Source organism: Nicotiana tomentosiformis, chromosome 4 (genome assembly GCF_000390325.3).
Source record: "Nicotiana tomentosiformis chromosome 4, ASM39032v3, whole genome shotgun sequence".
Taxonomy (NCBI): Eukaryota; Viridiplantae; Streptophyta; class Magnoliopsida; order Solanales; family Solanaceae; genus Nicotiana; species Nicotiana tomentosiformis.
In genome coordinates this window covers 102,701,756-102,727,062 of record NC_090815.1, presented here as the reverse complement: position 1 = coordinate 102,727,062, position 25,307 = coordinate 102,701,756, and the positions used below count along the sequence as shown (strand labels likewise).

Genomic DNA, 25,307 nt, shown 5'->3' with positions numbered 1-25,307 from the left:
AAATGTAAAAGGGAAGGCCATTGGGTGCTTGATTTTTTATTTGATGTGACTTACAGTCTCGAGTATGAATGTTTTGTAGGATCTTTCACATTGTTAAATTTTAGGGTAAATTAAACTGTCATGTCTGGTTAATGAGTTTGGACTCAGATAGACTAAGTGATTTCATAGTAATTCTGACTGCGAAAGGGTATAACAAGATACCAGTTTGAGACTAAGCAGGTGGGTTATCCCCTACGGAGTAATCTACGTAGGTGTATTCCTTATGATGTGAGTAGAGAGTTTCTTTTCTGCCGACGGGCGTATGTGCGGAGATTTGAATTTGAATCTGGCTGAGAAAGTTGACTTGAGTGTCAAGAAAATGATTGTGAGCTTAGCGGATTATTTGGGGTATTTTTATGGTTGGCGTTGCATGAGTTTGAGAAGAAATTTCGTTGAACTGATTGTGGCATTATGACAGTAATAGAGTATTGGTATTGTGAGTTATGGAATGTTTTAATCTATGGCTTTGAGCCAAGTGGGGGCGCCTGCTATTGATAATTCAATTTCATGGTTATATGTAATAGTTTAGTTTTGGGCTGAAGCATACTGGTGGGTTAGTTATGACTTGTAGAAGTTGAGATCGAGGATGAATAGAATAAAGAAAACTCCTGGATACGGATTATATTGCACTTATGAGTATATGAAAATATTTGTGAATGATATTTGTGAATGATATACGCATGGAGTATGAATTTGATAGGTGGTATTAAAGTAGAGTTACTTCTTTGAGTGTTATTGTGCTAATGGGGCACGTGTCTTTTGACCAATTTGGGCAGTGTAATATGGATTTGAACAAAAGGGGTAACTCTCGAGAAAGTTCTAATGGATTCGAGATCAATATGTAACAATTGAGAATTTTTGGCGGATTTATTTATGGCTAAAATATGAGATTTAAGTTGGATGGTGTCGAGACTTGTGGCATTTTTGTATATCATTATGGATTTTATATTTCGGTATTAGGAAGGTGAATGAAACGGCCTTAGACGCAAATAAGGTATTTTCAGAGTGGGTGTTTCGGTTGTGGTATTTATAGAGGTAATTATGATGTGGTGAGACTCTACAGATGTTTTGGTGGCAATATTCTTGGGTTTTGGTGACCTACGTGGTTTGGTCGAGTTAGAAAAATTTAGTTCTAATAGATTGGTTATGTGAAAATGGATTTCAAAGTGTTCTTGATGGTTTCTACCATGGATTGAACCATATATTATCTACTGGTGTGGGAAACGTGTTGTGTATTATGATTTCCTCCTAGAAGGAAGCAAGGGGAAGGTTTCTATCTAACCAGGTATGTATTTTACTTGTGACTCAGAATGATTATGAGGTTCTCGTATTTTTCAAATGATGGCATGATAGATGCGGTGTATTGTGTGGGATTAAGGTTGGCGTGTGCAAGGTCATGGTTTGGCTTTGAAAGGGAGGTCATAAATTCTTAGAGCGCATGAACAGTTTTCGATGTTATATGAATGCTATAACTATTTGGTATTGTGTGAGTAGAATGTACATTTTAGAAGGCGCACTATGTTTTGAATTATGGATATTTCATACGTATTGCGGTACTCACATGGTTGATAGACTGCTGATATTCAAATTTTTCCAAGTGGCACGGAATAACTTTTAAAGTATTTAATGTGGGATGATCGTGTATGAGAGAAGTGTTAGGAATTCGGGCGGTGGAGATGGAATCAAATATGGTGATTCGCGTGTTCTATGGATTTGGAGATTGGGAGTTCTCAGGAGAAGATTGTTTCATGGTTGTGGATTGTGAAGTTGTGGACGGAGCTAGCCAGATGATAGAATTTGTTGTGATTCAGTCATTATGGATTTTCGGAGGAATTTTTATCTATTTGTAGGTAACCCAAGTTGATATGGTGGTCCATAGGTAGGCCCAATTAAGATGTGTATATTACAACAAGCCGGAATGGTTGGCTCCATACTGCTATTGTTGAGGGATGTGTCATTCGGTCGATGTTGAACTTATTCGTGTTCTGAAATAATCTGTGAGTTACTCATTTATGCTACGAGGAGTTGTGATTCATTGGTTATGTCCACAGATGGTGCAGTTCTATTTAAGCTTTATAGCGGAATTTGAGAGTATTTGGGTATTGCATGATCGATTGCGTAATGGTTATGTTCTTTCAGATTTTGTGTGGCATTTTTGTCATTTGCCTCTCTGTGGTTATTGATTTTGAGCGGAGTGGCTCGAGGTATATATTATGGACCAACGTTTGGATGGGGTCACACATTGCAGTAGAGTTATGTTAAGGTATGAACCTTGTGTTAGAATCGGGTGATGGTTCTACAGTGTATGATGAATTTTTAGCATTTCGTTGTGGCGGTACTTGTTAATCTTGCGGAGCAGTTCTCTCATTTGAGTACATTTGAATTGTTGCATATTGGTGCACGGATGGAACGGGGTGTGGCTCTGAGTATTATTGGTGCGGCATATCTGTGGAATAGTCGTGTTTAGTAATATAAGGTCATTGGACCTAGAATGGTACTATTAGGTTTGATTACGATATATGCGGAAGGATAATATTGGAGGTCGGCTCAGAAAGCGATTATGGTTCTGGCTGGGGCGAGAGATCTCCGTGACTTGTTGATCTGGTAAGTGGTCATGAAATTTCGCTTGTTTCTTTTATTATCAATAGTGTACAAAGGTTTTGGGATGACGTTTGGTTCGATATGGGTTTAATACTAGTATTTGGTTGGTTTTGGAGTAGTCACTGTGGTCAGTAATGGTTCTATGAGTATGCGAGTTGTGTAATATGTTAGGTGATTATGTCTGTGGTTATGGTTATGGGTATGGCTTGATACAGCTTGTTCAAACTCATACATGGTGTAAATGTAAGATTCATGTCTTGAAAGAAATTCTAAAGGTTGAAAATTAAATTCCAAGGTTTATGGGCTAAATTTAAATCAATGATTTCAGTTGTATTGTGTTGTCAAGCTCATATGGAATAGGGTGACGTGGGTTCACCCCCGAGTACGTGTGTGGCAAGATGGATAAGTGATTTGATGGCTTGGAAACAACTCTTGACATTCGAGGACGAACGTATGTTTAAGTGGGGGAGAATGTAATGACCCGACCGATCATTTTGAGTATTACAACTCCGTTTCCCCATTTACAACTCAAATTATACTTTACAGTTGTTGTGTGAATTGCCGGGGTAATTGGTTCGGGTCTGGTGAGGTTTTGGAATGAATTGGAACACTTAGTTCCAACGTTTAAAGTTTAAATTAGAAAAAAGGACCGGATATGGACCGATATGTAAACGACCTCGAATTTGAATTTTTATGATTCCAATAGCTCCGTATGGTGACTTTGGGCTTAGTAGCGTGTCCGAAATATTATTTGGAGGTCTGTAGTGGAATTAGTCTTCAAATGCCAAAAGTTTAATTTTTATGAAGTTTGACCGGGGGGTGTACTTTTTGATATCAGGGTCGGAATCCGATTCTGAAAATTTGAATACCTATGTTATGTCATTTATGACTTGTGTGCAAAATTTGAGGTTAATCGGACGTGATTTGATAGGTTCCGGAGTCGTTTGTAGAAATTAGAAATTTCAAAGTTCATTAGGCTTGAATTGGGGTGTAATTCATGATTTTAGCATTGTTTGAGGTGATTTGAGGGCTCGACTAAGTTAGTATGATGTTTTAGGATTTGTTGGTATATTTGGTTGAGGTTCCGAGGGGCTCGGGTGTGTTTCGAACCAAATTGGAGTTGTTTGAACTGCTGTTGCTGAAGTCTGGTTTCCTTCTTCGCGAACGCGAAGGGAGTCCCGCGTTCGCGAAGAGGAATTTGAGGTGCTGTTCGTTTGGCCTTCGCGAACGCGAAGCGTGGAACGCGAACTCGAACGTGAAGGAGCTGGTCATCGCGAACGCGACGAGGATGCGCGAACACGAAGAGGAAATAATGGGGTAGAAATAGTTGGCCTTCGCGAACGCGATGAGGAGGTTGCAAACCCGATGAAGGATTTGAGGCAGTTGGGTTTTGGCCTTCGCGAAGGCGAAGCAAAGGTCACGAACGCGAAGAAGGCCTATCTGGGCAGAATTAAAAGTCCCATAAATGGGGGTTTGAGTTCATATTTCAAAATCAAATCTGGAGCTCGGTAGAAGGGGATTTTTGGAGAGATTCTTGCGTGGGTGTTTTGGGATAAGTGATTCTTATCCAGTTTAGATTAATTTTCCTGATTATGCCTTTGAATGCATAATTTAAATCGGATTTAACGGAGGAAAATCAAGATTTTTGTAAAATCTTCCAAAAACGAAAATTTAAGATTTGGGGGTTGAGTTGTTATTGGAACTCGATAAAATTGGTATGGTTGAACTCGTAATTGGATGGGTTGTCGGATTTTGTGAGTTTCGTCGGATTCCAAGACATGGGCCCCACGGGCAATTTTTGAGTGTAATTTCGAATTTTGTGAAAAAATTAGTATTTTGATATGGAATAAATTCCTATAATTTGGGTTGACTGAATCAAATTAATTGTGACTAGATTCGAGCCATTCGGAAGTTGTTACGCACAAAATGGAATTTCTAGAGCATTGTTTAGCTTGCTCGACATTGGATTCGGCTTGTTCGAGGTAAGTAACTCTTCTAATCTTTTAGTTGAGGGTATGAACCCTGAATATATGTATTTCGTGAATTGTTAGGAGGTGACACACATGCTAGATGACGGGCGAGTGGGCGTGCACTATAAAAATTGTGACATAATTATTTCTGTGGAATTTTGTAGTTAAATAATCTTGGCATTTTCCATGCGGTTTTATGAATTAAAGAAATTGAGCTGAATAGCATATTAAAAATTATATTGAGGCTATGTGCCAGTATAATTGGGACCCACAGAGGTCATATTATTGTGAATTATTGGTTATAATGAAAATTCATACTCAGTCATATTCATTTCATTGCATATCATATCTCAGTCTCTGTTGTTATTTATTGATACATCATATCATCATTTTTGGGCTATTCTCATGACATTGTGATCCCATGAGAGAGAGACTGGAGAGATTGATGACTGAGGGAGGCCGAGGGCCTGATTGTGAGGATATTTGTGGGATCGGGCTGCACGCCGCCGCAGGCCATGTCGGCTTTATATATATTATTACTATTATATGGATTGGGGTTGTCGCCTGCAGCAGGCCTTATTGGCTTATTATTGCACGTGAGTTGGCCGTGCGGATCCTTATATTATTATTGCACGTGAGTTGGCCGCGCAACACGTGAGTTGGCCGTGCGGATTCTTATATTATTATTGCACGTAAGTTGGCCGTGCGGATCCAGATATTTATATTATGGCACATGAGTTATCCGTGCTTATAACGCCTGGGCTGTAGGAGCCCCTCATGAGTCTGTACACACCCCTAGTGAGCGCAGTCGACTATAAACAAGGATCGGGCCGTACGCCGCAGCAGGTATTGTGTAGCACTGAGTGATTGAGTGTGCTGAGCACAGTGAGAGAGAATGCGAGACAATAAGATTGAGTACTCTGAGAGAGATTGAGTACATGAGTGCAATCTCTGAGATACATTGCATCGACATGCACACATGACATATATGGATAGAGATGTGTTTTCCTCATGCTGTACGGTATCACATTATTCATGATTTCTCACACATGTTGATAGATGGGCATAGTGATGCATTTGTTTTATACTGGTTATCTGGGAAGAAAATGAGATATTTTATTTATTATTGAAAGGATTTTGGAAAAATTACTGTTTTCAAACTTATTCATATTTTTGGTAACTTCGGTAAACGATTTGGGTTTTCATTGATGTACTTGAAAGGCAGAACTATTTTCAGAAGTCATGATTTAGTTGAGAATTTATTCTTTGAGTTACTTCTGGTATTACTTGTTTAATATTGTTATGAACTATTGTTGGTTATGGAAGTTGGACTCCGACCTTGGTAGAAGCTCGTCACTACTTTCAACCTACGACTAGGTTTGTTACTTACTCAGTACATAGGGTCTGTTGTACTGATACTACACTTCTGTACATGCGTGCAGATGTTGGCTGTTGTTGTTGCTATGCTCGATGGTTGCAGGATTTGAAGATGTATATGCGTTCCTGTTGTAGCTGCCTCTTGTTCATGGTAGCCTTAGATTTATAAAAGCTCTGTTTATGTACTATTCAAACAGACTATGTATTTATTTCATTTCTGCTTTGTATACTCTATTCTTAGAAACTCATGATTTGTACAGCCAGTTCTTGGGAAAATGTATTGGTTTTAGATATTATCTTTTAAATAATTGTTATTGTAATTGGATAATTGAAAGTTGGCTTTCCTAGCGAGTTGGGATAGGTGTCATCATGACTAGTTAGATTTTGGGTCGTGACAGAGCTCACAGAAGCGAGCCTTCGATCGCAGATGCGCCCGGGCGTGACTGGGCAAAAGTCCGCAGGTGCGGAAACCTGCATGCACCCGCGCGTCCGCAGAAGCGGACACAATAATCGCAGAAGCGGAGGTCAGCGCAGGTGCGCATTTTTTCTCCGCAGGTACGAGGCCTCGCCTGGCAGCCCCATTGCGCAGATGCGAGCCCAGGCACCGCAGGTGCGGAAATGCCTGGGCAGTGTATATGTTGAAGAGTCCGATATTATTTTCACATTTTGGTCGTTTTGAGCTCGGTTAAGGCGAAATTTGGGCGATTTTCATGGGAAACATTGGGGTAAGTGTTCCTTATCCTATATTGATTATATTTCATGATTCCATACTCGTTTATATCATGAATTCGTGAATTTATGGAAGAAAAATCAGATTTTTCTAAAATCTTCCAAAAACAAGAAATTTAGATTTGGAGGTCCATTTGATATCGGAATTGGATAATTTTTGTATGGTTGAACTCGTAGCAGAACGGGTGTTCGAATTTCGCAAGTTTTCCCGAATTTGAAATGTGGGTCCCACTGTCGAATATTTTAATAAATTTTTAGATTTTTATCAGGAAAATTAGTAAATTCAAATGGAATTAATTTCTATGATTCGTATTGAGTATATTGAATTGTTTATGAATAGATTTGAAGCTTTTGGAGATAAATTTAAAAGGAAAAGCTGTGGTCGAGTAATTGATTGGAATTTGCAAAGCGAGGCAAGTGTCGTGATTAACCTTGACTTGAGAGAATAGAACCCTTAATTTATTTGTTATGTGAAATGCATATGAATGACGTATAGGCGAGGTGACGAGTGCCTATACGTCGTCAAATTAATTGTTTACATAATTATTTGAAAATCCTAAATTTATTTTAATACATGTATTAATTGTTATAATAATTATTTCTCTCCTATTCTTTGCCAAATATTGCCATTGTTTGTTCGTAAATAAATTATAATTATTGTGTGCCTTGAGGCTTAATAGTTTCTCATTGGACGTGGTTGTTTTTGGAGTAATTTTTATTTACATTATGAGCTGTTTAAAGTTATATATATTGGGGGAACGGGTTGCATGCCGCAACGAAAATGAAAGTAAATATATCTATATTGGGGGATTGGATTGCACGCCGCAATAGACTTATTTAAAAGTCAATATTGGGGATCAGATTGCACGCCGCAACAGACTTATTTAAAAGTCTATATATATACTTGATTGAAATAAATATATGAACGACTTGATTAAAAGGAACATATTGGGAGAGCGGGTTGCACGCTGCAACAGAATTGAATGTGAATATATTGTGAGAGCGGGTTGCACGCTGCAACAGAATTGGTTGAAATAATAATGGATTATGATTGCTGAGTTAGCTTCAATTATTATAAATGAGTTACCTGATTTATTTCTATTATTTGTTGTTGTTATTACTATTGCGTACAGGTTAATGTAAGTGAACCGCCTTAGCCTCGTCACTACTTCGTCAAGGTTAGGCTCAGCACTTACTAGTACATGGGGTCGGTTGTACTGATACTACACTCTGCACTTCTTTTGCAGATTTCGGAGTTGATCCCAGTAGCGTACCATAGAGTTGCTCGAATTTCAGCTACACAGAGTAGACTTGAGGTATAACTGCACGGCATTCGCAGTTCTGAAGTCCCCATCTAATTTACTTTAGCTGTGTGTATGTTTCCAGACAGCATTATTTTATTCAGACCTTTATTTGTATTATTCTACAAGCTCGTTCACTTGTGACACCAATTCTAGGATGGTATTTAGACACCGTTGTTTTATGGATTAATCATTATATTTCAGGCTTTACTTCCGCATTTATTTCTTTGTTATAAATAAATTTAAAAAAATTGTTTAAAAATGGCTAATATTATTCTAACGTTGGATTGCATAGCAAGTGAAATGTTAGGCGCCATCAAGGTCCGAAGGTGGGAAATTCGGGTCGTGACAGTTGGTATCAGAGCACTAGGTTACATAGGTCTCATGAGTCACGAGCAAGCTTAGTAGAGTCTGAAGGATCGGTACGGAGACGTCTGTACTTATCTCTCAGAGGCTATGAGGTTTAGAAACAATATCACTTCTTTCTTATTCTGTCGTGCGATTTTATTCTATCATCGATGATTGAACCATTCTACTCTTATTCTCTCGTAGATGGGGAGAACACTTAATATCTCTATCGATAGATAGGGACCAGAACCCTCGGTGGCAACTACGGCCAGGGATAGAGGTCGAGGCCGAGGTCGTGCTAGAGGCCGAGGTAGAGCTCAGTCCAGAGCTCGAGTAGCTGCACCTGTTGAAAAACATCAGGTGGACCTTCAGGAGGAGGTTCCAGTTCAGAATGTACCAGTTGGACCAGTTCAGGTCCCGGAAGGATACATAGCCACTGCAGTACTTCAGGACGCTCTAGTCCGTTTGGTAAGTCTTATGGAGGGCGTGGACCAGAATGGTACATTTCCAGTGGCACCAGCCATCTCACAGGCTGCAGGAGGAGCACAAACTCCCACTACTCCCGTTTCGGAGCAGATGGCTCCCCAGAATCAGGCTCCTGCAGCCCCGCCAGTTGGGATAGTTCAGCCAGTTGTTGCGACACAGATCGGTGATAGGCCAGCCATGTCTTTTGAGGCCTTATTGAGACTGGATAAGTTTACCAAGCTCTTTTCAGTTCACTTGAGTGGTACACCTTCTGAGGACCCACAGGATTATCTTGAACGTTGCCATGAGGTGCTGCGGAACATGGGTATAGTTGGGACCAATGAGGTTGATTTTGCTGTATTTCAGATGACGGGTTCCGCCAAGAGGTGGTGGAGAGATTATACATTGACCAGACCAGTTGGATCGCCTGCACTTACCTTGGAGCAGTTCTCTCACCTATTCCCGGAGAAGTTCCTTCCTATCACACTAAGAGAGGAATTTCGCAAGCAATTTGAGCGTCTACAGCAGGGCAGTATGACTGTTACTCAGTATGAGTCCTGTTTTGTGGATTTGGCCCGTTATGCTCTCCTTTTACTACCTACGGAGGGAGAGAGAGTGAGAAGGTTTATTGGTGGACTCACTCACCATATCAGACTTCAGATGGCCAAGGAGACCGGAAGTGAGATTTCTTTTCAGGCAGCTGCTAATGTCGCAAGGAGGATCAAGATGGTTCTTGCAAAGGAGAGAGGGCAGAGGTTCGATAAGAGGTCTCGTCAGTTCGGTGGTTTTAGTGGTGCCTCATCTGGAGGCAAGGGTAATTTTGGTAGGCGTCATCCTCCCAGACCATTTCATTCAGCACTTCATGCATCTCCCGGTGCTTCAGGGAGTCACGGTCCTATTATGCATTACTCTAGTCAGCCGGCATTTAGTGCACATTCAGCTCCTATCGGTAAACTACCACTCCAGAGTTACTACAGTGGTTATCCAGCTCATATGGGTCAGCTTCAGCTTCAGCAGCCACGACATCAAGATGGGTGTTATGAGTGTGGGAACATTGGTCACATCAGGAGGTATTGCCCTAGATTTGCGAGTAACAGATCTCGGCAGGATTCGCGTGCCATCATACCGGCACAGGTTGCTTCACCGCCTGCTCAGCTAGCTGGAGGTAGGGGTCAGGCAGCTAGAGGTGGAGGTCAGGCCATTAGAGGTGGAAGTCAGACCGTTAGAGGTGGAGGCCAGTCAGTTAGAGGCCGTCCCGGGGATGTAGTTCATAGTGGTGGGGCCCAGCCCCGATTTTATGCTTTTCCAGCTAGGCTTGAGGCCGAGTCATATGATGCTGTGATCACAGGTATTATTCCAGTTTGCCATAGAGATTCTTCAGTTCTATTTGATCCAGGATCTACTTATTCCTATGTGTCCTCCTATTTTGCTTCACATTTGGTTGTGCCTTATGATTCTCTAAGTGCTTTTGTGTGTGTATCTACACCAGTGGGAGACTCTGTTATAGTAGATCATGTCTATTGTTCATGTGTGGTTACTATTGGTAATCTTGAGACTAGTGTGGATCTTCTACTTCTTGATATGGTAGATTTTGATGTCATCTTGGGTATGGATTGGCTGTCCCCTTTATCATGCTATATTGGAATGTCATGCCAAGACAGTGACTCTAGCCATGCCGGGGTTACCTCGGTTAGAGTGGAAAGGAACTCCTGGTCATTCTTCCAACAATGTTATTTCTTATATAAAAGCTCGACGTATGGTAGAGAAAGGGTGTCTAGCCTATTTGGCTTATATTCGTGATCTGAGTGCGGATGTTCCTTCTATGGACTCAGTACCAGTTGTTCGTGAATTTCCAGAAGTATTTCCTGCAAATTTGCCCGGGATGCCACCCGACAGAGATGTTGACTTCTGTATAGATTTGGCTCCGGGCACTCAGCCCATTTCTATTCCACCATACCGTATGGCCCCGTCGGAGTTGATAGAATTGAAAGAGCAGTTGTAAGACTTGCTTGATCAGGGATTCATTAGACCCAGTGTCTCGCCTTGGGGTGCATCCGTATTATTTGTAAAGAAGAAAGATGGCTCTATGCGGATGTGTATAGATTATCGGCAGTTGAACAGGCCATTATCAAAAATAAATATTTGTTTCCAAGAATTGATGACTTATTTGATCAGCTTCAGGGTTCCAAGGTATTTTGGAAGATAGATTTGAGGTCTAGTTACTATCAGTTGAATATTAGGGCATCTGATATCCCTAAAACAGCTTTTCGAACTCGGTATGGGAACTACGAATGCTTAGTGATGTCATTTGGGTTGACAAATGCCCCAGTAGCATTTATGCATTTGATGAATCGGGTGTTCAAGCCTTATTTGGACTCTTTTGTGGTTGTATTCATTGATGATATCTTAATTTACTCCAACAGTCGAGAGGAGCATGAGCAACATCTTTGAAGTGTGCTTTACACTTTGAAGAATAATCAGTTATATGCCAAGTTTTCAAACTGTGAGTTTTGGTTAGACTCAGCTGCCTTTTTGGGGCATGTGGTATCGGCAAAAGGCATAAAGATGGATCCTAAGAAGTTAGATGTTGTTCAGAATTGGCCTAGACCTACTTCAGTTACATAGATCCAGAGTTTCCTAGGTTTGGCAGGTTATTATCGTCGGTTCGTGGAAGGGTTTTCATTTATAGCAAGCACATTGACCAGACTAACCTAGAAGGGTGTCCCATTCAGATGGTCAGACGAGTGTGAGTTGAGCTTTCAAAAGCTCAAGACCGCTTTGACTACAGTGCCAATGTTGGTATTACCCACAGGTTCAGGATCGTATACAGTATATTGTGATGCATCTCACAATGGGCTTGGTGCAGTATTAATGCAAGATGGCAGGGTGATTGCATATGCGTCGGGGCAGTTGAAAGTTCACGAGAAGAATTATCCTGTTCATGACTTAGAACTGGCAGCCATTGTTCATACGCTGAAGATTTGGAGGCATTACCTCTACGGTGTCTCGTGTGAGGTATTTACTGATCATCGTAGCCTTCAGTACCTGTTCAAACAAAAAGATCTTAATTCGAGGCAGAGAAAATGGCTGGAGTCGTTGAAAGACTATAATATCACCATTTTGTATCACCCCGAAGAGGCCAATGTGGTGGCCAGTGCTTTGAGTAGAAAGGCTGTGAGTATGGGCAGTCTTGCGTATATTCCGGTTGGTGAGATGCTATTAGCTGCAGATGTTCAGACTTTGGTTAATCAGTTCGTGAGGTTAGATATTTCAGAACCCAGTCGGGTTCTAGCTTGCACAGTCGCTCGGTCTTCTTTATATGAGCGCATCAGAGAGAGGCAGTATACTGATCCTCATTTACTTATCCTTAATGACACGGTGTGACACGGTGATGCCAAATAGGTTGCTGTGGGGAAAGGTGGAGTTCTACGAATGCAGGGTCGTATTTGTGTGCCTAATGTGGATGGGCGTCGTGAATTAATTCTTAAAGAGGCACACAGTTCCAGGTATTCAATTTATCCAGGTACCGCCAAAATGTATCAAGATTTGCGGAAATATTATTGGTGGAGGAGAATGAAAAAGGATATAGTTGCATATGTAGCTCGATGTCTGAATTGTCAGCTAGTTAAGTACGAGCATCAGAAACCTGGTGGTTTGCTTCAGAAGTTAGAAATTCCTGAGTGGAAGTGGGAGCGTATCACTATGGATTTTGTTGTTGGGCTCCCACGGACTCAGAGAAAATTTGACGCAATTTGGATCATTGTGGAAAGGTTGACCAAGTCAGTACATTTCATTTGAGTGGCAGTTACCTATTCTTCAGAGATGTTAGCTGAAATTTACATTCGTGAGACTGTCCGCCTTCACGGTGTGCCCGTGTCTATTATTTTAGATCGATGTACGCAGTTTACCTCACATTTCTGTAGGGCTATACAACGTGAGTTAGGCATGCGGGTGGATTTGAGTACAACATTTCATCCACAGATAGACGGACAGTCAGAGCGCACTATTTAGATATTGGAAGATATGCTCCGCGCTTGTGTTATTGACTTTGGAGGTTCTTGGGATCATTTCTTGCCACTTGCAAAGTTTTCTTATAATAATAGATACCACTCGAGCATTCATATGGCTCCATATGAGGCATTATACGGAAGGCGATGCCGATCGCTAGTTGGTTGGTTTGAACCAGGAGAGGCTCGGTTGTTGGGTACCGATTTGGTACAGGATGCCTTGGATAAGGTCAAGATTATTCAGGATCGGCTTCGCACAGCTCAATCTAGGCAAAAGAGTTATGCCGACCGTAAAGTTTGTGATATTGCATTCATGGTTGGAGAAAGAATATTGCTCCGGGTTTCACTTATGATAGGTGTAATAAGGTTCGGAAAGAAGGGCAAGTTGAGCCCTAGGTATATTAGACCCTTTAAAATTCTTGAAAGGGTGGGTGAAGTAGCTCCGAGTCTGACATGCGGAGTAAATATCCACACCTTTTCTCCAGCTCAGGTACTTTTTCTAACTCCGTTCGAGGAAGAACGTTTGTTTTATAGGTGGAGAATGTGATGACCCAAAATGTCATCTTTAAATTTAAGACCTCGAAAAGCAACATTTATCATTTCTCGACTTGCGTGCGTAGTTCGTAAAAAAATTTGGAATATTTTCATGTGAAAAATGGAGTAAAATATGAAATAGAGCTTTAAAACACAACTGAGTTGACTTTGGTCAACATTTTTAGCAAACGGAGATGGATCAGTATTTTGACAGTTCCGGTAGTTCCGTATCGTTATTTGGGACTTGGGCGTATACCCGAAATTTAATTTGGAGGTCCCTTGCTCAAGTTATGACCATTTAACGGAACTGGCAATTTAAAGGCTAAAGATTTCCAAGTTTGACTACGGGGTTGACTTTTTGATATTAGAGATGAAATCCTATTCTGAAAATTTGAATAGCTCCATTTTGTCATTTATGACTTGTGTGCCAAATTTGAAGTCATTCTAGATTCATTTAATATGTTTTGGCACAAAATAGATTTTTCTAAAATTTTCCAAAAACGAGAAATTTAGATTTGAAGGTCCATTTGATATCGGAATTGGATAATTTTTGTATGGTTGAACTCGTAACGGAAAGGGTGTTCATATTTCGCGAGTTTGTTCGGGATTTGAGATGTGAGTCCCACTATCGAATATTTTAATAAATTTTGGATTTTTATCCGGAAAATTAATAAATTCATATGGAATTAATTTCTATGATTCGTATTGAGTATATTGAATTGTTTATGAATATATTTGAAGATTTTGGAGACAAATTTAAAAGGAAAAGCTATGGTCGAGTAATTGATTGGAATTTGCAAAGCGAGGTAAGTGTCGTGGTTAACCTTGACTTGAGAAAATAGAACCCTTAAATTATTTGTTATGTGAAATGTATATGAACGACGTATAGGCGAGGCGACGAGTGCCTATACGTCGTCAAATTAATTATTTGTATAATTATTTGAAAATCCTAAATTTGTTTTAATACATGTATTAATTGTTATAATAATTGTTTCTCTCCTATTCTTTACCAAATATTAATTCTTAAATTCCTATAATAATTGCTACATGCTTATTTGAATTATGTGCACTAATTGATACTTGACATTTAGCATATTAAATATTAAACTGTCCATTTTCTCCCTGATTTCCAAAATAAATTGTTATTGCCATTGTTTGTTCATAAATAAATTATAATTATTGTGTGCCTTGATGCTTAATAGTTTCTCATTGGACGTGGTAGTTTTTAGAGTAATTTTTATTTACATTATGAGCTGTTTAAAGTTATATATATTGGGGGAATGGGTTGCACGCCGTAACGAAAATGAAAGTAAATATATCTATATTGGGGGATTGGATTGCACGCCGCAATAGACTTATTTAAAAGTTAATATTGGAAGATCGGATTGCACGCCACAATAGACTTATTTAAAAGTCTATATATATATACTTGATTGAAATATATGACAGACTTGATTAAAAGGAATATATTGGGAGAGCGGGTTGCATGCTGCAATAGAATTGAATGTGAATATATTGTGAGAGCGGGTTGCACACTGCAACAGAATTAGTTAAAATAATAATGGATTATGACTGCTGAGTTAGCTTCAATTATTATAAATGAGTTACCTGATTTATTTCTATTATTTGTTGTTGTTATTTATATTGCGTACAGGTTAATGTAAGTGAACCGCCTTAGCCTCGTCACTACTTCGTCTAGGTTAGGCTGAGCACTTACCAGTACATGGGGTCGGTTGTACTGATACTACACTCTGCACTTCTTGTGCAGACTTCGGAGTTGATCCCAGTGGCGTACCATAGACTTGCTCGAATTTCAGCTACTCAGAGGAGACTAGAGGTATAACTGCACGGCGTTCGCAGTTCTGAAATCTCCGTCTAATTTACTTTAGCTGTGTGTTTGTTTCCAGACAGCTTTATTTTATTCAGACCTTTATTTATATTATTCTGCAAGCTTGTGCACTTGTGACACCAATTCTGGGATGGTATTTAGATACCGTTATTTTATGGATTAATCATTATATTTCAGACTTTACTTCCGCATTTATTTTTTTGTTATAAATAAATTTTAAAAAATTGTTTAAAAATGGCTAATATTATTCTAACATTGGCTTGCCTAGCAAGTGAAATGTTAGGCGCCATCACGGTCCGAAGGTGGGAAATTCGGGTCGTCACAATGTCACGACCCAAAATCCAACTAGTCGTGATGGCACCTAACCCAACCCGCTAGGTAAGCCAATTAACAACTATCCAATTTAATAAGATTTGTTAAGACAAATGAATGATAAATAACTAAATCTTAATACATTTTCCAAGGACTGGTAGTACAAATCATGAGCTTCTAAGATTTAAAATTTACAAAGCGGATATGAAATAAAGTACATCATCTATTTGAAATATACAAGAACAGATTAAAATTCTAAAGCTACAAAGATCAAGAGGCAACTATAATCGGAACATGTGTACGTATTCAAACCCAGTTCCTGCCGTACGTAGCAACATCAACATCCAACATTTGCACGCAAGGTACAGAAGTGTAGTATGAGTACAACCGACCCCATGTACTCAATAAGTAACAAACCTAACCTTAGGTTGAAAGTAGTGACGAGTTGAAACAAAGGTCGGAGTCCAACACCAATAGCCAACAACAGTTCATAACAACATAATAAAAGTGATAAAAGAAGTAACTCAGAGATATATTGCTCAACTCATTCACAGTTCCGAAAAATAGGCATATTTTTCAAATATATCATTGAAAACCCAAACCTTTTACCGGAATCACCAAAATATGAGTATGTTTGTGAAACTATGATTTTTCCCAAAACTTTCAACAGATAAATGTTTCATTTTCAAATGGCATGAGGAAAATACATTTCTATGTCTACATGTCAAGTGTGCATGTCGAATGCCATGCAACTCAGTGATAAAACCATATGCATACTCTCAGAGTATCAATTCACTTAGTCCTCCGAGTCAGTCAGTCCTCACAGTCACTCAGTCTTCCCAATCATTCGGCACTCACTCTCGGCACTCACGCTCGGTAATCACTCTCGGCACTCGCACTCAGTAGGTACCTATGTTCACTGTGGGTATGCAGACTCCGGAGAGGTAGATCCAGCCCAAGCAGTATAATAATCCAATCATGATATTTATCAATAATACTTATTGCGGCGTACAACCCAATCCCATCATGAATCAATAATATCTGCTGCAGCGTGCAACCCGACCCCATCAATATCCTCACAATCAGGCCCTCGGCCTCACTCAGTCATCAATCTCTCCAGTTTCTCGGGCTCACAATGTCATAAAAATCAGCCCAAAATGATGATGTGATGTATTAATAAATAGTAACATAGACTGAGATATGATAACAGAGACTGAGATATAATATCAATAAATGAATGCGTATGACTGAGTATGTAATTGCATTGTACGCAAATAACTCAACAGAAGAAATGGCCCCAGTGGGTCCCAACAGGATAAGCATATAGCCTAGACATGGTTTCTAACATGGATCATAGCTCAATTACTCTAGCACGTAGAGATTTTATGGATAGAAATCAGATTAGGTAACTACACAATACCACATAAATGATCGAGTCATAATTCACACGGTGCATGCCCACATGCCCGTCACCTAGCATGTGCGTCAACCCAACACCAAACACATATCACGTATATTCAGTAGTTCATACCATCAGCAACAAGTTTAGAAGTATTACTTACCTCGAACAAGCCAAATTCACATAACGATCCGACCGGTCGTTTCGATCATTTGCACTTCGCTCGGTAGTTTGAAGGCATTAGTAGCTCCATATGATGTATTATGATTTGTTTGAATTGTCCATTTTGGTTTTCAAGTTAATCGGAATCGATTTGGAAGAATGAACTTTATGATTTAAGCTTTAAGTTAGAAAACTTGACCAAGTTTGACTTTTTAGTATTCGACCTCAGATCGGAGTTTTGATAATTATTTTAGGTCCAAATTGTGATTTTCAACTTGGGCATATTCCTGGATTTCCGAGGTGAGTAACACTTCTAAACTTGGTGCTGAAGGTATGAAACCTCGAATTACGTGTTATATGATAAATGTTAAGGTAACGTGCATGCTACGTGTCGGGCGTGTGGTCGTGCACCATGTAAGTTATGATTTAGTCGATTTCGAGGAACTGTATAACTATCTTATCTGAACACTTTTACTGTACTCTATGTGTTAAAGCACTTGAGCTATAACTTATGCTAGAAATCACGTTTAGGCTATATGCTGGTATGATTGGGACCCGCATTGGTCGTTCTTTGCTGTTGAGTTATTTACTTAATTGCAGTTGTGTACTCAGTCGCATTCATCATTTCATATCATCTCTCAGTCTCTGTTATTGTATATTGTCACATCTCATATCATTGATTTAGGCTGCTTAGCATGAGTGTTGTGAGCCCGAGAGACTGGAGTGATTGATGACTGAGTGAGGACGAGGGCCTAATTTTGAGGTTATTAATACTATAGCACGTGAGTTATCCGTGCGAATCCAGATGTTGATACTATAGCATGTGAGTTGTTTGTGTAGCACATAAGTTGTCCGTGCAGATCCAGTTATTGATACTATGGCACGTGAGTTGTCGGGGCAGCATATGAGTTTTCCATGCTGATTCATACCATGATTGGCTCATTATAGCGCTTGGGCTGAAAGAGCCCCTCCGGAGTCTGCACACCCACAGTGAGCGCAGGTACCTATTGAGTGCGAGTGCCGAGTGATTAGGAGGATTGAGTGAGTGTGAGGACTGAGTGATTGGGAGGGCTGAGTGGATTTATACTCTAAGAGTATGCATATGGTTATTTACTATGTTGTATTGCATTTGACATGCACTCTTGACAAACAGGCATAGAGATGCATTTTTCCCATGTTGTATGTTATCACATCATTGATGACTTCTCATATACACTGACATGTAGGTATAGAGATGTATTTTCCTCATTCTATTTGATGATGAAACATTTAACTGTTGAAAGGTTTTGGAAAGAAAATCACGATTTTACAAACTTTCTCATATTTTGGTGCTTTCGGTAAGAGATTTGGGTTTTTCACTATGATATTTGAAAAGCATGCCTATTTTTCGGAACTGTGAACGAGCTGAATATTATATCTCTGAGTTATTTCTTGTACCACGTTTATTATATTGTTATGAACTGTCATTTGCTATTGGTGTTGGGCTCTGACCTTTGTCCCAACTCGTCACTACTTTGAACTTAAGGTTAGGTTTGTTACTTATTGAGTATATGAGGTCGGTTGTACTCATACTATACTTCTTCACCTTTTGTGCAAATGTAGGATGTTGATGTTGCTGTGCACGGAGGGAGTTGGATTTGAAGATATACCTGCGTTCCGGTCATAACTGCCTCTTGATCTTGGTAGTTATAGAATTTTAATCTCATCATGTACATCTCAAACAGATGATGTACTTTATTTCATACTATATTTGTAAATTCTAAATTTTAGAAGCTCATGATTTATACTACCAGTCCTTGGGAATGCTTGTATATATAGGAGTTTTGTTATCATTTCTTTCTTGAAAAATCTCATTAATTTGGATAGTTGTTAATTGGCTTACCTAGTGGGTTGGGTTAGGTACCATCACGACTAGTTGGATTTTGGGTCGTGACAAGTTGGTATCAGAGCTTTAGGTTCATAGATTCTACAAGTCATGAGCAAGTGTCTAGTAGTGTCTTGTGGATCGGTATGATGACGTCCATACCTATCTTCGAGAGGCTACAGGGCATTTAGGATAAACTTCCCATCTTTCTTTCCTTATCGTGCGACATTGATTCAGTTTGAAGCGTAGCTATTTGAATCCCTTCTACGCATTCGTATGCATATGAGAACACTCGGTATCAGCTGTGCATAGCCGGCTTGTGATTACATGGATGAGGTACGAGATATAAGTTCTGTGTGCTAATGATGGGCTAGTCAGGAGGACTTGAGATCGGGTTTTGACCGTAGCTTGAGCACGGGGATTTCGGCTATGTGATCACGTACTTTTGGGCTTATATGTCTGGTAGTGTCCCTATGAGTGAAATTTATGATTCGACGAGTGGTTGGATGGCTATATGATGAGTATGATGTGACTGCGGGATGTATTCAGATGGGTTGAATGTGATGAAAAAAGTTTGCTTGAGATGTAAAAAGGACTATTGGGGGCTAGATTACTTTCTTGATGTGACATATAGTCTCGGGTCGAGTATGTTGAAGGATTTTTCATGTTGTTTAAATGTGAAACGAAGTAGATTTTCATGTCTTGTGGTTAGTTTAGACTCAAGAAGATTAAGTGATAGCGTAGTAATCATGGCTGCGAAAAGGTAAAACAAGATGCAAATTTGAGGCTAAGCAAGTGGGTTATCTCTTGCGGAGTAATCTACGGAGGTGTGATCCTTATAATGTTGTGCGGAGAGTTTCCTTTCTATCAGGGGGTATATGTGTTGAGATTTGAATTTGAACTTGGTTGGGATAGTTGACATGATCGTCATGTGGATGTGTGCGAGCTTAGTAGATGATTTAAGGTATTAGATGGTTTGTGTTACATGAGCTTACAAAGGATTGAGTTAAACTTCAGTGCGGGATTATGATAGTAATAGAGTATGGGTATGGTGAGTTATCAGATATTCTATTCTATGGCATCGAGCTAAGAGGGGAGTCTGCTATCGACGGTTTGATTGCATGGTTACATGTTGTATTGGTTTCGGTCTAAGGAATACTTGTGGATCGGTTATCACTTACAGAGGCTGAATCGAGGATGACTCGAGTAAAGAAATTTCTGGATACGAGTTATGGTACACTTTATGGGTATATGAGAATCATGGGATGATTGAGTTGTTATTCGTGAAGGATGTAGTGCGCGTGGAGTAGACAATTGCTCGGTTGCTCAACTGTGTGGATTACTTGTTTGGGTGTTATTGTACTAATGGGGCACAGGTCGTTCGGGCCGTCTGGTCGGTGCAATTGAGATTTGAGCAGAGTGGATGACTCTCGAGAAGGTTCTAATGGATTCAAGATTTATATATAGCAATGAATTGTTTTTTTCAGGATTTGTATATGGCTAGGATATGAGATTTACATTAGATGGTGTCGAGACTCCCGGTATTTCTATTTCATGTAAGGCCCCATAAAATTTCACCAAGGAAGTCTAGTTTTGTGGTGCCGAGGTCGGGTAATGTGTATAGATGTAGTAGTTAGCGGTATAGACTTTTTGGGTTGAAGAATGCACTAAGGAGTTGATGGAAATTTTTCGGCAGAAGAAGGCAATTCTGTGGTCTGTTTCGCGATCACAGAACCGTTTCGTAGGCCGCATAATCATAGCGGAGTTGAACAGAAAATGGTTGAATTTCGAAGGTCGTTTTGCGGTCCATTCTGCTATTGCATATCTATTTTGCGGTCCGCATTTTTCGTCGCAGATTTGGCCCGAAGAATTTTGCTGGGTCATTCTGCGGTCCATTCTGCGACCGCATACCTGTCCACACCATTCAAGTTTTAGGGCATCACTTTTGCGGTCTATTTTTCGGACCGCATATCTGTTATGCGGTCCATTTTACGATAACAGACCTGAGTTCGGAGGGTCCATTTTTCTATTTTTATTACCCAATCCTATTTTGATAAATAGCCTTAGGGGCTCATTTTGAAGCAGATGTCTGATAATTTTAGAGAGCGGTAAGAGCATTTTAGAGAGAGAAGGAGGAAACCTAGCATTCTAATCTTCGAATCTTGCACCAACCTTCAAGAATCAAGGAAGTCAATCACTAGATTATCATCTATCCGGGTAAGTCAAACAAGGCATGTTCGCTAAATTCCTCTTTTAGAATTGAACCCATCCATGGCCTTGTAAGTCCCGTGTTGCTCAGTATAAATTGATTATTCCGAATAAGCCTTGTGTCAAGGGATATATGCGTTCAATTTGTATTCCAAATGTTCTTGTATGTTGAGTTACTATTTGAAAAAGTGATTAAGCATGAGCTGTGTGTTAATGTGTTATGATTTGAAAACGTGATCCTAATGAAAACTAGCATGTTGAATTGTGTAAGAAATTATATGTGCCTAAGATCCTTAATTTGGTTAGTTGCTCAAATGTGTATTTAGAGTATTGAGTGGAAATGCCTTGTTGATGATAACCTATAAGGATTCTTGAAAGTGAAAGAAATGGTTTGGAGACATAAAGTGTGGCCAATGTGCCAAGAATGAAAGTTATACTTGTGGTCAATGGTGCCGAGAAAATAAAATGATGTGAGAAAGGTTTTGAAATAGGCCTTGATTCAACTGTTCCAGTCTGACTTCGAAAATAGATTTGCCTAAAAGCTTATGTACCCAAGTTATGCCCAAATGTGGTTGTTTTTAATTAATATTATGCTTTGTAAGAATGTCCAATGTGGTTTGAGCTCTTATATCTTCATGAGTTAAAATTGTGTATTGCCCTTTTGGGAAAAAGTATTTCAAGAATAAATGATGTGTTACTCATTTATGATTTTAACTCGTGCTTCGATTGCCTATGATTTTAACTTGTGCTTCGATTGCCTATGATTTTAACTTGTGCTTTGATTGCCAATTATTCTACTCCATTTCCTGGAAAGAAATCCATTGTGTTTAAAGTTTTCATTTATAATAAACCTAAAGTTGTGATTTCCGGAATATTCTATTTTTTGATATTTATGATGATGATCCATGAAAGTAAAGAAATGAAAATGTGGAATATGAAATACGGCCAACATGCCATGGATGGAGAATCATAAGTATGGCCAAGAGAACCAAATAAATAACGATGTTGTGAATGTTTGAAAGTACTAATGAAGATATTTATAGTGTGAAACATATTGAGGTGAATATAGCATATGTTTGTACTTTTGTTTCCCTTGTGTGCAAAACAAAATATCTTTGGGAGTATCATTAGCAAACCGAGGAAGGGTGAGTCATAAGGCCTACACCTGAAACTACACGTGCCGGTGTAGGAGTGGATTGTGGTTATTCCCCTTATTTGGGATGAGATTGAAATATTGATGTTATTGTGATTATTCCCCTTAATTGGGATGAGATTGTTGATAGCCCTGGATTTAATGTCAGCTCACATGGCATATGTGGGGAGATGACCTAGCCGTTCGGGTGGAGATCGGACGCCATGTTGGGCATATGGTGGTACTACTCTTGGTAACACCTTTTTTTGCATCACATGTCAAACCACATTGTTTGTGGGGAGATGGCCTAGACGATCGGGCGTGATCGGACTCCGTACTAAAAATACGGTGGTATATCGGTGCTAATGATCTCCCAACCAAAAATATATATATATTATTTTCATATTTTGAAATATATATATTATTTTCGTATTTTGAAAGTTGTTATGTTTTAACTGTGCATTTGGATATTGTTGATTGTGACTTGTTGTTTCTATGATTTTCCCGTTCTTATATTGGCATTCCATTTTGAAAGAGGATATTTAGCTTTACATACTAGTACTATTCCATATATACTAACGTCCCTTTTGCCGGGGGCGGTGCATCTTCAATGGATGCAGGTGGATTTGTTAGCGGGCAGTTTTGATCCTCGTTAGCAGTTACTCTCTATTCAGCAGATTTTGGTGAGCCCTACTCTATTCCGGGCTTCATGTCATTTGACGTTGTACTTTATGTTTTGAGGTATATCTGGGGCCTTATCGCCGGCACTTCCATTCTTCTCTTCTGTTCTACTTAGAGGCTCCGTATACAGGTTGTGAGTGGTGTATGATGTTGGCAATTAAACTAGTAAGTGTTGGTATTTGGGCAAACATGTTTTTCATCATATCTATAAACTTATAATATTTTGAAAATCATAAATGGATATCCTTTAGTAATGGAAAAAGAATGTGGAATACTTAACTTTTGTCATGTCTATCACTTGTACTAATTCTTATATTATTAAAGGGAAATGTTGGGTAGAAGGCATCTAGCTGACTTGCTTAATCGGGATATCTCGGTTGAGCGCCTATCGCGCTCCCCGAGGTCAAGGCGTGACATATCATTATAGATTTTACAGTTCGGTATTAAAAAGGTAGAGGAAACGACTTCAGATTCATAGAAGGTCTCTTTAAAATGGGTATCTCAATTGCGGTATGTTTGGGGGTGGTTAAGTGGGAATACAATAGCTTATGGGCTTTAGGGTGTTGTGGTTTTATGCTAGGATCCCTTATGGTGAGCTTTGGGTGAGGATTGTGATATTCTAACAAGGAGAAGTGTCAGTTTGAGGGCAATTCAGAAGGAACTCAGAGAAATAGGACAGCTTGGTAGTAGGTTGGATCAGTACGGTAATATATATGATCGGTTCTTTGGGTACTTATGATGTGGTGAGGCTCTACATGTGTTTTGGTGAATACTCTTAGGTTTGGCAACCTGCGTGGCTTGGTTGAGTTAGAGAGACTCAGTTCTGATGGTTTGATTATGGGAAAATGGGTTTCGAAGAGTTCTCAATGGTTTCTATCATGGCTTGGGATGGATATTTCCTACTGGCATGAAAAACATGTTGCGTATTGTGATTTTCTCCTGGATGAGATCAAATAAAAGGTTTCTGAGTGATCGAGTATGTATTCTGCTTATGACTTAGAGTTGATTATGAGATTCTCGTACGTTTCATATAATGGCATGATAGATGTGGCATGTTGAATAGGATTGAGTTTTGCATGTGCAAGGTCACAGTTCATATTTGGAGGGAAGGTCATGAATTTTGGACAACATGGGCAGTTTCAGATATATAGATGGATGTTATAACTGCTTGGTAATTCCTGAGAAAGGTGCGCATTTCTGAAGGCGCACTGAGTGTTGACTTACAGATGCTTTATTGGTATTGCGGTACTCCCCTCGTTGATCGGCTGCTGATATTCAGATTTTTCTATGTGGCACAGAAGAATTATGGAAGTATTCCTCGTGGGATGATCGTGTATGAGAGAAGTGTTAGACATTTGGGCGGTGGAGTTAGGATCAGATATGGTGATTCATTTGTTCTACGGATTTGGAGACAAGGAGTTCTCAGAAGTAGATTGTTTCGTGGTTATGGACGGTGAATATGTGGCCAAAGCTAGCCAGGTGATAGTATATGTTATGGTTAGGTCATTATGGACTTTTAGAGGATTAATTATCCATTTGTGGATGACCAGAGATGATTTGGGGCTCATTGGTAGGCCCAACGAGGAAGTGTATTCTATATCGGATAGGATTGGTCAACTACGTACTACTATTGTTCAGGGATGTGCCATTCGGTCAAAGTGGAGTGTATTCGTGTTCTTATATGTTCTATGAATTGATCATTCTATGCCACGATGGGTTTTGATTTGTTGGCTATAAGCACACATGGTGCGGTTCTATTTGGGTCTTGTAGCGGGATTAGAGCGAGATGGTTATTGGGGTGTCGAATGATTGATTGTGCCTTGGTTTTGTTCTCTCCAGACTATGGTATAATGTGTTATTTTCTTCTCTGTGGTTATAGTCATACACTTCGGGTATTTGATGTTGAAATGCGTGTAGTTGTTGATTTTGAGCATGGTGGCTTGAGGTTTCCATATGGACCCGTGTCTGGATGGGGCCACGCATTGCAGCTGGGTTATGTCGGAATATGATCCTTTGTGTTAGATTTGTGTGTCTTGGTTCTACTATGTAATATGGGTTTGTAACATTGCGGTTTGTGGTTGTACTTGTTGAGCTTGCGGGATGGTTCTCTCATTGGAGTCATTCTCTATATTGGAGTACATTTGAATTATTGTGTATTGGTGCACGGATTGCAAGGTTTGTGGCTCTGAGTAGTATTTGTGTGGCATGTTAGTAGAGTAGCTTGTATTTGATAAGATGAGGTAGTTGGACCTAGAATGGGTGCTATCGGATCTAATTACGGTATATTTGGAACGATAATATTGCTGATCGGCTTAGAAATGGGCTATAG

General features: G+C 39.6%; 1 protein-coding gene across 1 annotated transcript in view; it reads left to right on the top strand.

The window, feature by feature from the left end:
• The window catches only part of LOC104115446 (sugar transport protein 5-like), a 61,078-nt gene that overhangs the window by 25,585 nt on the left and 10,186 nt on the right, over positions 1 to 25,307 (top strand). Inside the window, exon 3 of the mRNA XM_033661096.2 lies at positions 9,071 to 9,092. Within this exon, the coding sequence (XP_033516987.1) occupies positions 9,071 to 9,092 (22 nt within the window). The remainder of the gene's footprint in view (positions 1 to 9,070; positions 9,093 to 25,307) is intronic.